Source organism: Thermobia domestica, chromosome 12 (assembly GCF_964235325.1).
Source record: "Thermobia domestica chromosome 12, izTheDome1.hap1.1, whole genome shotgun sequence".
Lineage (NCBI taxonomy): Eukaryota > Metazoa > Arthropoda > Insecta > Zygentoma > Lepismatidae > Thermobia > Thermobia domestica.
This window is the reverse complement of record NC_137465.1, coordinates 10,008,927-10,022,106: the sequence shown is the minus strand read 5'-3', so window position 1 is coordinate 10,022,106 and position 13,180 is coordinate 10,008,927. Positions and strand designations below refer to the sequence as shown.

Below are 13,180 nucleotides of genomic sequence, written 5' to 3'. Positions count from 1 at the left end.
ATTCCAAATCAAGCTCTAGATCTGCGTCTTATTATAACTTCGCTAAACCCAACTCAAGTAAACAAGCAAAACTTTTGCCACGCCTTTTACAAAATCCTTATGATTTCAGCTGCTATATATAAGTATAGATGCCATGGAAATCAATAGACGAATATTATCAATTTACATTTTACTTGTTAGTCTCACCTATAATGAAAACATCTTTCAAAAAGAAAAATAACCTTCTCCCTTCTCAAAAAAATGTTTTCTTCTTTAAGAAAGTTCATCAGTTTCAACCAAACTGTTTCATGTTTTTCACAATATTTCGGAAATCAAAGCATGCGCGCCGACTACGTGGGTGCTCCGGGGCTCCAGCACCCACACAAATAATCTTGTGGGTGCGGCGCACCCACAAGGTTTTTAGTATGAACCCGGGTTTGAACCCGTTTCTCTTGCGTTTAAGTCAACTGTGTTACCGACTCAGGTACGGCAGCCCCAACTTATCCTTATAGTACCGGAATATTTTACTTTATCACAGCACAGCCCTTTATGACAGTGTTTATAAAATATTTTAGCTAAAAATAAATGAATCATATCGACACTTTCCTAAAAACATATGGGCTAACACATCCCGCCATTGATATGCACCCACATATATTTTGGGAAGTCGGCGCCGCTGAGTCAAAGAAAAGTCCAAAATTCCAGACCGCATTCAATTCCCTAGTCCACCATGCTAAATGGGTCTACACATAGATTATCCATCTATTACATATCACTCGAAACATTACGACCTCCCTATATTGACCAAAAATGGACGGAGAACCATTCTACTATGTTATGAAGCGTATCCGGAAAGTAAGGTTACAATCTCTGTAAACAGATTAATATTATTTTCGTGCGTAAGTTAGTTACGCTATCTTTCACTGTCAGCCTTTTGCTTCCATCTCGTGGAAGTTTCTCATTCCTAATTGGTGTGTTGCGAGTAACAAGTATTTACAATGGCTGAACCGGCGCAGAATCCCACCAAATGGGAAATGTACTCCGTCATACGTTTTCTCCAACCACAAGGTAAGATCCCTGTAAATATTCACAAAGTAGTTGCTCCCATTTATAGAAACGCCTGACGAAACAACCTGCTGGACAACACTTCCACGACGTTATAGAGATTAAGAACCAAGTTAAAATTGGGTTCCAGGAGCAGGCACTGGAATTATGAGGTGAGATACAGAAGTTAGTACCTCGACTTAACAAGTGCTTGGAAAATGGCGGCAATTACGTCGACAAATAACCACTGTATCACTAAATACCTTATAGTACACATTTTGTCAAATATACATTATTTCAATGAATACCAGTCGCCGGAAACTTATTTTCGGGGCCACAAATGCAATTATATGTATAAGTATGTTGCTTAACTCATGTAACAATGCCATACCATCACTCAATCATTGTTTAATGAATCACTTGAAAAAATTAAAAATTATAAACAAAATAAATATAATATGAAAAGTCACTTCGGTATTACTACTCGCCTTTGAGTGGGTTTCAATTGAAACTTCCAGTTTAATCGATGACATATAAAGTTTTATCAAAATAATGGAAATATCTAAGTTTGGTACAGGCAACACTGAAGATGCGTGTTCTACACCTGGTCATTGTTAAAGGTGTCTTAGGCGATTTTTTATAGTACGTAAGGTGGGATAGAACAGGGGTGTTGAAGCGGACAGACGGCGGTGATGCAAAATGAGAGATTTATCTGAGTTTCAAAGAGGTCAAACTGTAGGTAGTAGCTACGCCTAGTTGAAGAGAGTGTGCCTAATGTGGTCGCTGTGTTAGGTCAGTTATGAGCAGTTCTGGAGGTCGGTCTTCGGAGCAGATGTCATTCTCACTGACGAAACAGAGTTGCATTGTATCACCACCTAAAGTAAACTACCCAATGTGGATTGAAAAAAGACTGGGGATTGCAATAGTTATAATAAGAATCGAAATCCCATAAGATTAGAGATCCTGTAGGGCAGGGGAAAAAGTGGATATTGAAAGGTACGGGAACGGTAGGTAGCGGCATGACGTCAGGCCGTTCACCCTGCCTATCTTTGCTCATTGTAATTTTTTAGGAACTGAGGGGACGCCGTACATAATGTTGTGAGGCAGGGGGACGGCGTCCCTCCGCGTTCTCCCCACTTTTACCCTTGCTTTAGGGATATAGAAGTTGGTATACAAACTACTTACTCAAAAAAGTGGGTAAGTTGTTCGTGGGGTTTCTCAAGTTACTTCCTGTGGGGGTGCGGTGGCTCAGTGGTAGAGCGCTCACCTCTGGTGCTTGGGGTTCCGTGTTCGATCCCAGCCCCCGTCAAATGAACTTTGTGGTGGACAAACGCCGTGCTCGTGGGTTTTCTCGGGGTTATTCCGTTTCCTCGCACTTTCTTTATTTCATTCATCTCTTATCATCACCGTCTCCTTTAGCCTAACCGGCATAATCGTGGGACGTAAAACTTAAAGATTTCATTTTTTTCAAGTTACTTCTGTTTCCTTCCACATTCTAATTTCACCAGTTCTTCCATTATCATTCACTTGCCTTAGTCATCCTCCTTTCTTAAGAGTATAATGGTGGGACGTTGAACTGAAAGATTTCATTTCGTTCCATTTGAAGTGGGCATGTATCACAGCGTTTTCGGAAATTCCACTTTTAACGAGAGAAAGGGGGGGGGGTCATTTCTATTTCTTTTTCTCAATATATAAAAATTATTTCGAAGTTATCAATCCTATCATAGAGGGGAAACGGGTGAACCATTTTAAGAGATTTATTGAATACACTTAGCATTTGAGCCGACATGGTTTTTTCTTATCATTTCACTTTGATTGAAATATGTAATTATAACAAGGATCTTATAAAATAGAGCATTTGCCCTTACAACAAAATCTTGAATCAATACGTCACAGTTTCGACACCCCTACTCTGCCCACTCCGCCCAATAGGATCGCAATGTTTTGAGCCAACAGTCATGGCGGAAACGAAAGTAGCCAATCAGACGTGCCGATGCTCGGTTGTTTTTTGGCTTCATCGATTTAATAGGATGAAGATGTATATGCGCAGATCCTCCATTTATAACATCCTTGAATTAAAAGGAGAAAAGAGGTTTACATTTCTCGCACAGAATAGGGGCATAAACGTACTCTTGCCCTGCGAAGAACGGAAGCGCCGCTCAATGAAATAAAAATTGAAATGAAATATTTAAGTTTAACGTCCTACAATTATGCCCATTAGGCTAAGGGAGACTGATGATTAAGGCAAGTAAATAATGATGGAATAATTGGTGGAATGAGAATGTGGGAGAAAACGAGAGTACCCCAAGAAAATCCACGGACACGATGTTGTCCACCACAAATTTAAATGGCCAGAGATCGAACCAAAAACCCCACGCACAAGAAGTACGCGCTCTACCACTCAGACACTGTACCTTCCATCAGCCTTCATAATAAGGTTAGAACAATCTTTCTTATTATTATGTTATCATACATAAAAATGGAGATTTTTGGGTCCATCTAACATTAACAAAGATTGGTTTATCATAAGAATTGTGTACACTCTAAGAATCCAAACAAGTTCACTTCTAGACTTCCAAACTATGGATAAGCGTCTGAAGTCTTATAGGATGGCTTTGTCCGTCTGTCTGTCGAATGTTATCAGAACATAAGTTATCGAGAAGCTGTTTTGTGGAATCGACTCACCGTCTCAAGAATGCGTTCCATTTCCTCCGTTAACCCTCTATTCAAACCGGAAGTGGCAGAAATCAACCATTTCCGGTTTCAAAGTTTTTCGCCGTACAACAAAATAGGTGATAGATAAAGACACGTGGTTTTGTACAATCCATTCAACGTCTCAAGGGAGGAACATACCGTCACCATCAGAAGCACCTTAGTGAAACCGGAACTGGTTGAGATTTACTAGTGTTTCCGATTTCAATATTGATTTCTTTAAGCAAAAACGGTAAAAAAATATCAACAAGCGGTTTTCTGCAAATCCATTCCGCATCCAAAGAATAGGATCGATATCCTAGGCTAACCTTCTATTCAAACCGGAAGGGATAGTTATCTACTATTTCCGGTTTCGATGTTTATCGGTATAGAACGAAAACTATTACAGATAGCGTTTTTTTGCAATCGATGTAGCTTCCCAAGAATAGGTTCCATCCCTTTAGTTAACTCTCTATGTAAACCGGAAGTGGTTCAAATTAACCATTTCTGGTTCCGAAACATATCATCACAGAACATAAATGGTAACAGATAACGACAAGCGGTTTTCTACAAACTGATATAGTGTCTCAAAGGTGTATATCATCGCAGCCCATAAAATTCTACCGAAACCGGAAGTGGTTGAAATTTACTACTACTTCCGGTTTCAAATATGATTTGCATAGATCAAAAGCTGTAGGAGATATCGAGAAGTGTTTTTCTTGCAATCGATTCAATGTCCCAATAATATGTTCTATCTCCTCCATTGAAACTCTCTATTCAAATTGAAAGTGGTTCAAATTAACGATTTCCGGTTTCAACATTTATGACCATAGAACAAAAACACTAAGTTAGTGAGTAATAGCTTTTAAATATTGATTCAGTGTCCGAAAAACAGGTTCTATCTTTAGTCTTATTAATCTATCACGACTATTAGTTATCGATATACTTCTTCAAGTTTGAATATTGAATTCGCATACAGTAGTTTGGAAGTTTATTGTAGCTCCACACTGAGAAGGGAAACTTAATCGTTTTAATTTTGTTAACACAAATGACAATGAAACAAAAGAAGTTACGCGTTATTTGGTCTAGAAACAAGCGTATAATTTTCAAATTCTGGCCCTTTAGAAAAAAATATACTTTAATCACTAGTTTGAACTATTTCACCTTTATATTTGCACCATATGGCAACATAATATTGATCTTTCATATAAAAATTAATATTATCGATACCTTACCTTTTTTCTTGGGAGTTCCTGTTGTTGGAGCAGGAGTCGGAGGAGTTGTTTCGTTCGATTCTTCTTTGTAATTCTTCTTCCGCTGTGGCTCGTTTGTGGTCACTTCCGTTGTTGGCGTCGTTGGAGTGGTTGATGTGTACTTCACACGATTCACAGGGCGTCGAGATTTGTTCACCAACGTCGTTGACACTGTTGGTCGCCTAGTGTATCTCGTTGCTTCCCATAAATCCCACGTGTTATTGTATTTGGGGTCGGCCGTTTGTCCGTACCTTTGGCCATACCTCACCCCTTGCCTTCTGATTGGCCGGAAGCCATCGGCTGTTGTAAAAGGTGTGGTTGGGGGTGTTGGTACCCGTCGAATGGGGATAGTGGGTGGGGAGGGTGAAGTTGATGGTGGAGGGCGACTTCGATTCACAGTTCTTCGGGGAATCCAAGGAGTTGTTCTCGAGTGACCTGCCCGACCTTCTTCTGTCACAGGGGCTGGTGTGGATGAGGGCGGGATAGGAACCCAGGACGGTCTACCACGGTACACTGATGTGACACTCGCCGCTTCTACAGCCATTGATTGTTGGTCAGAGACTACGTTTGTTGGAGACACAGTCACTGTGCTTAACGGACTAGAAGTTCGTGTTTGGTCTTGTGAGGGGGTAGGTACTATAACCACATTCACGTGGGCCTCGGTCTCTTGATGATCATCTCGTTTCTGAATAGAATTGGTAGTTATTGGGTCTAGGACAGGAGTAGGCATAATCGGAGGGTCTTCAGTGTTTCTCAGATTACCGGTGCTATTGGGTCGAATTGTTTCTACTGTCTTGTAATATGTGGAATAGTCCATCACCGTGCCACCCGCCATATACAAATCCATTTTGGTAGACGTTGGCTCGGATTTGTTACTATAAACCATTGCTTTAAAGTCTTGGTAATTCATAGCTACACTAGGATCGGAAGATGCTGTTGGGAATACAGGGGTAGGGAATGTTGGCCAATCAGAAGGCGTCCAACCATCGGTCATCCAGTGATGAGGGGTGTGTTTTTGGTTAATATCTGAAGAAACTGTGGCGTCCATTTCTGCAGCCGCAAAGCTTGGTTCAACATTAATTCTAGGAATTTCCATGTTATGCTCATCCATAAAACTTTCTGCTCCTACTTTATCTGACGTCACCCTGTCTCTGACCATGGAATGTGTTTTCCACATGTCCTCCATGGCTTTCGATCTGCTGGCCTGAATATCACGGCTGATGCCGAATGACATTCTATCGAAGTGATCATCGAAACGCTGTAAGTGATGGTCGAATGGGAATGTCGGGATGTGGTTTGATTCTTCCGTCGTTCCTTCCGTAGTCTCGTTCCTCCGCGATTTTGATTCAGTTTTCGCTTCATTCCTGCCTCTATTGATTGCATTTGTTGAATTTCGTAAGTTTTTCCTGATTTCGGAAGCAGTAACACCCCGTATTCTAGATCTACTTGTGTGCGCAGTTGGTAACGGGAATTGCACTATTCGTACTTCAGATTCTGGTGATGAATGTGCGGCTGCTACGTTGATCTGATTGCTACTGAGTCTAGTTTCTACATTTTGGCGTACGTTATTTTCTAGCTGATCTACAACATTCTCTGCATATCTTGTACCTGTATATTGAACCTCATTTGTTCCTAAATCGGACGTTCTATTGCGCGTTTTCACTCCACGAGTGGTTGTCCTGCCATCTGCCGGAGAAGGTGTCGTACTTCTCGCGACCGAAATGTTTCTCGCTGGATGGTACGTGCTGATATCTGGCGGCCGTTGGGTCGAACTCTTTCGCGTTTCTTCCCGTGCTTTGACTTGCGCGTGTGCATGGCTGACATCTGTTGGGGGAACTAGGACACTATTATCGAGAGTGGTGGGATCTTTATTATTACTACTGACGGTGGAGTTCCTGCGAACGGCACCTGATCTCGTTGGTCTTGACTTTGGTTCTTGGTAGTTTCTTTCCACTACCTGAAGGTCAGCAGCTGTGATTCGACGTATCGCCCGCTCATGTGCCGACGTCACTGCTATCAGATAAACAGTGAGGACACCTGCAAAGGAAAAGAAAGAATATATTTTATTATTTTATATAGTGCAGCTGGAAACATTATTTTGTCATAGAAAATAATGAAAAAAAATGTTAATAAAATAATTGAAGTATATAATAAAACTGAACTCATGAAGGGCCAGGCAGATTTCAAAATTTTGGAAACTCAACAGAAAAATAATGAAACTTGGAGATAAATAAGTAAAAATGTGTTTTATACAATGCCGATCCCAGGGTTTGGGATGGGGTTATAGTGAGACCAATTAGTAATTTTAAAATAAGGTCATGCTTTCCGGCAGGGGACTTAGCAGTAAGTTTAAGATAAGTGAGTTACAGGACCGACTTTACCATATGTTCAACACGTGCATTTACACGGTACGGCAAAATCTGTTGTAACTATATTATTTAAACTAAATATTTCTTGTTAGAAACAGATTTCGTGATGGTGGTAGTTAAATTTTCTAAGCTGGCCTATCTGAATACTACATTCATAAATCGTGTTTAGGTCGAATTAGTTTAAGGTCACATGAACAGTGCTAAAGTAAATGGTCGAACAAATTCCAGCATGAATTGCTTGATTGTTGTCAAAAATAAGAACTCAATTCTCGAACAGTAGCAAATACTTGTTCCATTTAGTTAGTTATCACAGTTTTGATATGAAAAGTAGTCTTGTCTTTGTCACAAACAAGTTCCTTATCATTGAAGTTGGAAACAAGTTCTTTTAAAATTTATTTTTTAACAGATGTAGAAGGAAAATCAAGAAATAAAGATAAAACAGCTAGTTGCAGTGGAATTGCAAACTGATATATTGAGATTGAAGCTTCGATATTGAATTCTATTAAAAAAGGATTACTATCTTTCCTGAGCAGGTGGTTTTGCTTTCTCTTTCACTAACATAATAGATTATTATTTAAAGAAAAACATACACAACGACATTGTATTTGTAGTGTTTCGGCCTTTCTGAGTGCGACTACTCTTTCCCTCCCCTTCGTTGTTCATGATGGAGTAGCATACGTAAGATCGTGACTTTTAAGTCTTCATCCCGGCGAAATTAAAATACCGCTAATTTTACAGTAATTATGTGATATCTTCAAATAGATAAAAGATAATTGAAATATGGAACAAGAGCGACCTAGACAATATTATTTTGCGTGAGGTACCGTTATCACAAGTCACCTAGCGGCTTTCCCTTTTTAACTATTTAGAAACGCGAAAACAAATGCCGATTTTCAAAATGGCTCGAAATCGAAAGCAGATAAGTGAGTCGTGATGACGGTATCTCATGTAAAATTATATTGTCTAGGGCGCTCTTGTTCCACATTTCGATTATCTTTTATATATTTGAAGATATAACATAATTACTGTAAAATTAGCGGTATGTTAATTTCGCCGGGATGAAGACTCTTAAGAATTATTCTTTCTGGAGAAAGGGGGCGGTAAATGATGCCATTTCATGGGGCGGTAAATTGTCTAGGGCCGGCCTTGGTGAGTTATGAACCAAGGTAGGATAGGCATCCCTCCGTGATGTGCTTAAAAAACGAGTCAAATACACAGTATTTTGAAAAGGTGAAAAAAATAAGATATAACCATAAAATCACAAATCCCGGCTCTGTAATATTGAGAAGGATTACAAAATATTGTTTTGGTGAAACTCACAACAGCGAGAATAAAACATTGTGGTGTATAAGAACCTTTTTTATGTCAAACGAATAGAGAAAACAAACATACATACAAATTATTACATTCAACAAGTTGATTCATGAATATTAACACCGAAAATGAGTTACTATTATTAGTAGCTCTCGGCGTAAGGATATGGGATTAGGGATGGACACGAGTCGAGCTAAAACTCGACTCGAGTCGAGTTTCGAGTCGAATCAAAGGTAATTTTCCCGAGTTGAGTCACTGTTTTCAGGTCGAGTTTCGAGTCGAGTCGAATCTGAAAACTGGCATGCTTGTTCAGCTCATCTTAACTCGTTTCTAAATCATGCCTGATTAGATTGGAAAGCGACAGCCATGAGAAATATAAGTAGTAATGTAGAATACTTTTAGTGTTGCTCATGACAGGAGTGCATCTAGTCTCGTACTTTTAGTGCTTCTTGTGGGGTAATTTTAATGTGTATCGTCTCGTCTAGATAACGAGACGACAATAGATTTTTATAACGAGACAGCCTTAAATGTCGTGAGCACCAATATTAGTATGTAGTTCTTATCATCAAGGCTGAGGCTTACACGATTGAATATTTGAGCCCAAATAGAAGAACAACCCCGGTAGAGATGCCAATCTGGTCGGCTCGGTTTAACTGAGCGAACTGCTCGAACCGGCTCGATTGGGATGAGCCATTGGCTCGGTTAGGAGAAGCCATCGACTCCGCTCAATTAAGCAGATGGCTCGAATCGGCTCGGTTCGGATGAGCCACCGACTCGGCTCATATGAGCCATTGGCTCAAGCCAGCTCCGTTCAAATGAGTCCATCGGTTCGGTTCGATTCAGTTCAACTGAGTCGATGGCTCGAACTGGCTTGGTTAGGTGAGCAATCAGCTCCATTCGGTTCGTCTCAAATGAGCCATCGGTTCGAGCCAGCTCGATTGGGTGAACTGTTGGTTCGGGTCACTTCGCGTTTCAGCTCGATAGTGAGTGAGCTATGAACCGAGCCGCTCGAGCCGTTGACAACTTTAAACCCGGGCCGAGCAGTTTTGAATATGTTTGGCCGGTGCCCTATAACTTTTAACAATTTTTGGTTCGAACCCGAACACTTGCTCCTCCGGAACTCAAACCCAGAACCTCTTGACCGATGTCCTTGCCTACTGAGGACTTCTCGACGATCGATATCGACAGTCAACTAGTTTTCAGTATTCAGAAACAAACCGCCTACATTTCATGGTTAAACACAGTGTTTTATTATTATTATTATTATTATTATTATTATTATTATTATTATTATTATTATTATTATTATTATTATTATTATTAATTATAATAATAATAAGGTTTAGTAGTAATAGTAGTAGTATCATTGATAATTATATTGTCTTGAATTAGCTCGTTTTGAGTCCACTCGACTCGAAACTCGACCCGAATTCGAGTCAAGTTTCGAGTCGAGTTGGAGGAACTTTTTCGATCCGAGTTCTCGAGTCGAGCTCAAAGATGTCTGTTTCGACTCGAGTCCAGATGCAAAGAAAACTCGCTCGAACTCGCTCGTGTCCATCCCTATGTGGGGATCCTATACTTTCACTTCAGGTGTGTGTCTGTATGTGGTACTTTATTTCTCGGTAGCTACTGACCAAATCTAAACCAAATTTTATCAGCAAATAGACCAGGTTCTAAGGAATAGAAATTGCTATACTTGTCCGCAAGGTTCAGCCAGGGACAAGCTTGGCTCGCAGTGGCGGATCTAGAAGGTAAAGACTGAGGGGACAATAAAAAAACAGACTATGATAGGTATATCATGAGTTTACTATAGACTTTCAAAAATATATAAATAATAGCTTAAATTACTATTGGCAAGGCCTCAGTTGGGGATCTCTGCTCGGGCTAGGTACGCCTCTGTTGGCTCGAGAACAGAAGCTGTGTTCCGCACCTTTGCACATCAGGCGCTCTTGAATTCCTAAATTATTTTAAATGAGAAATACACATACCAAATTTCATGCCTCTAATATGAAGATTCCGAAATATGGACATTTCAAAATAATAACTGATACCCCTCTTCTCCCTTTATACGTCAAATTTCCAAAAACTTCTTCCACAATGGAAACTTCCATCACAAATCCTATATTCTGTTCAAATTTCAAGTGGGGACACGGTGGCTAGAGTGCTTATCTTTGGTTCGATCCATGGCCACGTATAAGTTTGTAGTGAACAACATCGTGACTGTGGTTTTTCTCAGGGTACTCCTGTCTCCTCCCATATTCTCATTCCACCAATTCTTCCATCATCATTAATTTGCCTTAATCATTTGTCTCCCTTAACCTAAAAGGGCATAATTGGTATGTCTCATCATCACCGTCTCCTTTAGCCTAACCGGCATAACCATGGGACGTAAAACTTAAAGATTTCATTTCATTTTTTCCACTCTGGCCTACCGACCGACCATGACTCACTCTGACCCACCGACCAACTCTGCTCAGTGCATTGTAGACAGGATCTTCTGAACACTGGTGAATTTCTCTACGCTTTCCTTTCAAGGCCTCCATTTTTCTTCCTTTGTCATTTGTTCCTATTTACTTACCTGAGATGAGTATATCTAATTGAAAAAAACAACTTCAGGTATTTTTGGATGTTGATTTTTGTAATTGTAATAATAGCAATAGGATTTACTACTTGACTTTCAAGACAGTCGAACCTCACACTGTTTATTTTTTTTTTCCTTTACGTTGGCCTACTTTATTTGATTTGAGACTCAAATTTCATCCTATTTTCCACTGAAAAGTATTTGTAATTCAACAAGGAAACAAATTGTATATGATAATTAAATTGAAACTCATCGTAACATTACCCATGATAAATACTTTATCATTTTATATTGTAAAGGTCAGATCAAGTGGTATTGTAAGAGGCCGGTGCTTCAGAGATTGACCGTAGAAATTCAAACTTCGATTAGTGATAAATTTACAGCCTTGTTTTAGTACAAATGTAAACTCTTTAGTCAGTGGAGAGGAGAGCCTGGATCATGGATCAGAGTTGACGACGATTGGTTTTTGTGGGTCACAGTGGGTCACAGTGGGTGGTGGGTCATGGGTCAAAGTGGGTCACGGTAGGTCGTGAGTCACGGTGGGCGCTGGGTCAGTGAGCAATTGGTCAAGTTTTCATTGACCTACACCATCTCTGCTCTCTATCCTTCCTGATAAGCGAGACGTCCATGTAATAGATCCGTTTTATTTCTTTAAAAAATAAACTGATATTCAATTATCCAATTATCTTCTTTCTCTAGGACATCAACAAAAGTATTAAAGTACAACACAAAAAAAATGTAGAAGAATACAATTGTGTTCACCGTGTTAACAACTTTATGTGTCTTGTGCCATCTAACACTCTAGCCCCAAGCACATATATTTACCATTAAAAAGAAATTCAGTTTCCCTCTATATGTTAAGAGTGAAAAAAAAGATTATTCACATATTTGTAATCTTCCGAATTCCAGAAACCTGTTAGGAAACGCAAAGGGGAGAAGGGGGACGAATATGTATGGCCTTCACATAAACAAAATCTATTTCAATTGGAATGTAATCTTCTTCTATTCAATTTTATTTTACACGAAAGAACATACAATAAAATTGAAAGGTATCGGTTGTGAATGATTTGATATTGAGACGGAATAATGTGATGAAGTGAAGTTACGTAAGTTTACTACAGATGTTATTATAATTGATTTTAGCTGTTGTTCTCTTTGCCTGGTGCAGAATTCTGTTTTTCGTTTTAATTAAAATTCCGTGATTATTTTGTTCTTTGATACCGTATTGTTAATATCAGTAAGAATTTTTTTCTAACCTCAAGGACTTAAAAAGACATTTTATGATCAATATATTTTTTAAAAAAAAATTCTGTAAGTTTCGGATCTTAGATATATCGATTTTGGCAGGACACTATCAATTTTGGCAGGACACTATCGATTTTGGCAGGATACTATCGATCTTAGATATATCGATTTTGGAAGGACACTATCAATTTTGGCAGGACACTATCGATTTTGGCAGGACACTATCGATTTTAGCAGGACATTATCAATTTTCAGACCTTTGTCGTATCCAGGTACGCACCTAGCAATTTTTATTGGAAAGGATTGAAGCATTGGGCGGAAAGTGTCCAATGCTGCCATTACGTCTATGTAATACTGTATCCAAGGATATTATTCTACACCCAAAAATTCAATAAATAATTCTAAATACTTCCACCCAAGGGCGGATCCAAGGGGGGGCTACGGGGCTATAGCCCCCCCTTGACGCTCAGGTTTACACTGGATAAAATGGACTTCAATTGTGCTTTACACTGGATAAAACGGCAAATTATGGTTTAGCCCCTCCCTTGATCATATCCTGGATCCGCCACTGCTTCCACCTATATTTTTAGGGAAAAATATACAGAACTAGATTGTTTTTATAAGAGAAAGAGTACAGATAAAGTTTAACCTTTTTACGCCTGCCAGGGATTTGAACGAAATCGTAGACTCTCATGTTGGGGACC

General features: G+C 39.5%; 1 protein-coding gene across 1 annotated transcript in view; it reads right to left on the bottom strand.

Moving 5' to 3' along the window:
- The window catches only part of LOC145666326 (uncharacterized), a 252,696-nt gene that overhangs the window by 72,546 nt on the left and 166,970 nt on the right, over positions 1–13,180 (bottom strand). The window contains exon 3 of the mRNA XM_081733430.1: positions 4,950–7,004. Coding sequence (XP_081589556.1) covers positions 4,950–7,004 — 2,055 coding nt within the window. The remainder of the gene's footprint in view (positions 1–4,949; positions 7,005–13,180) is intronic.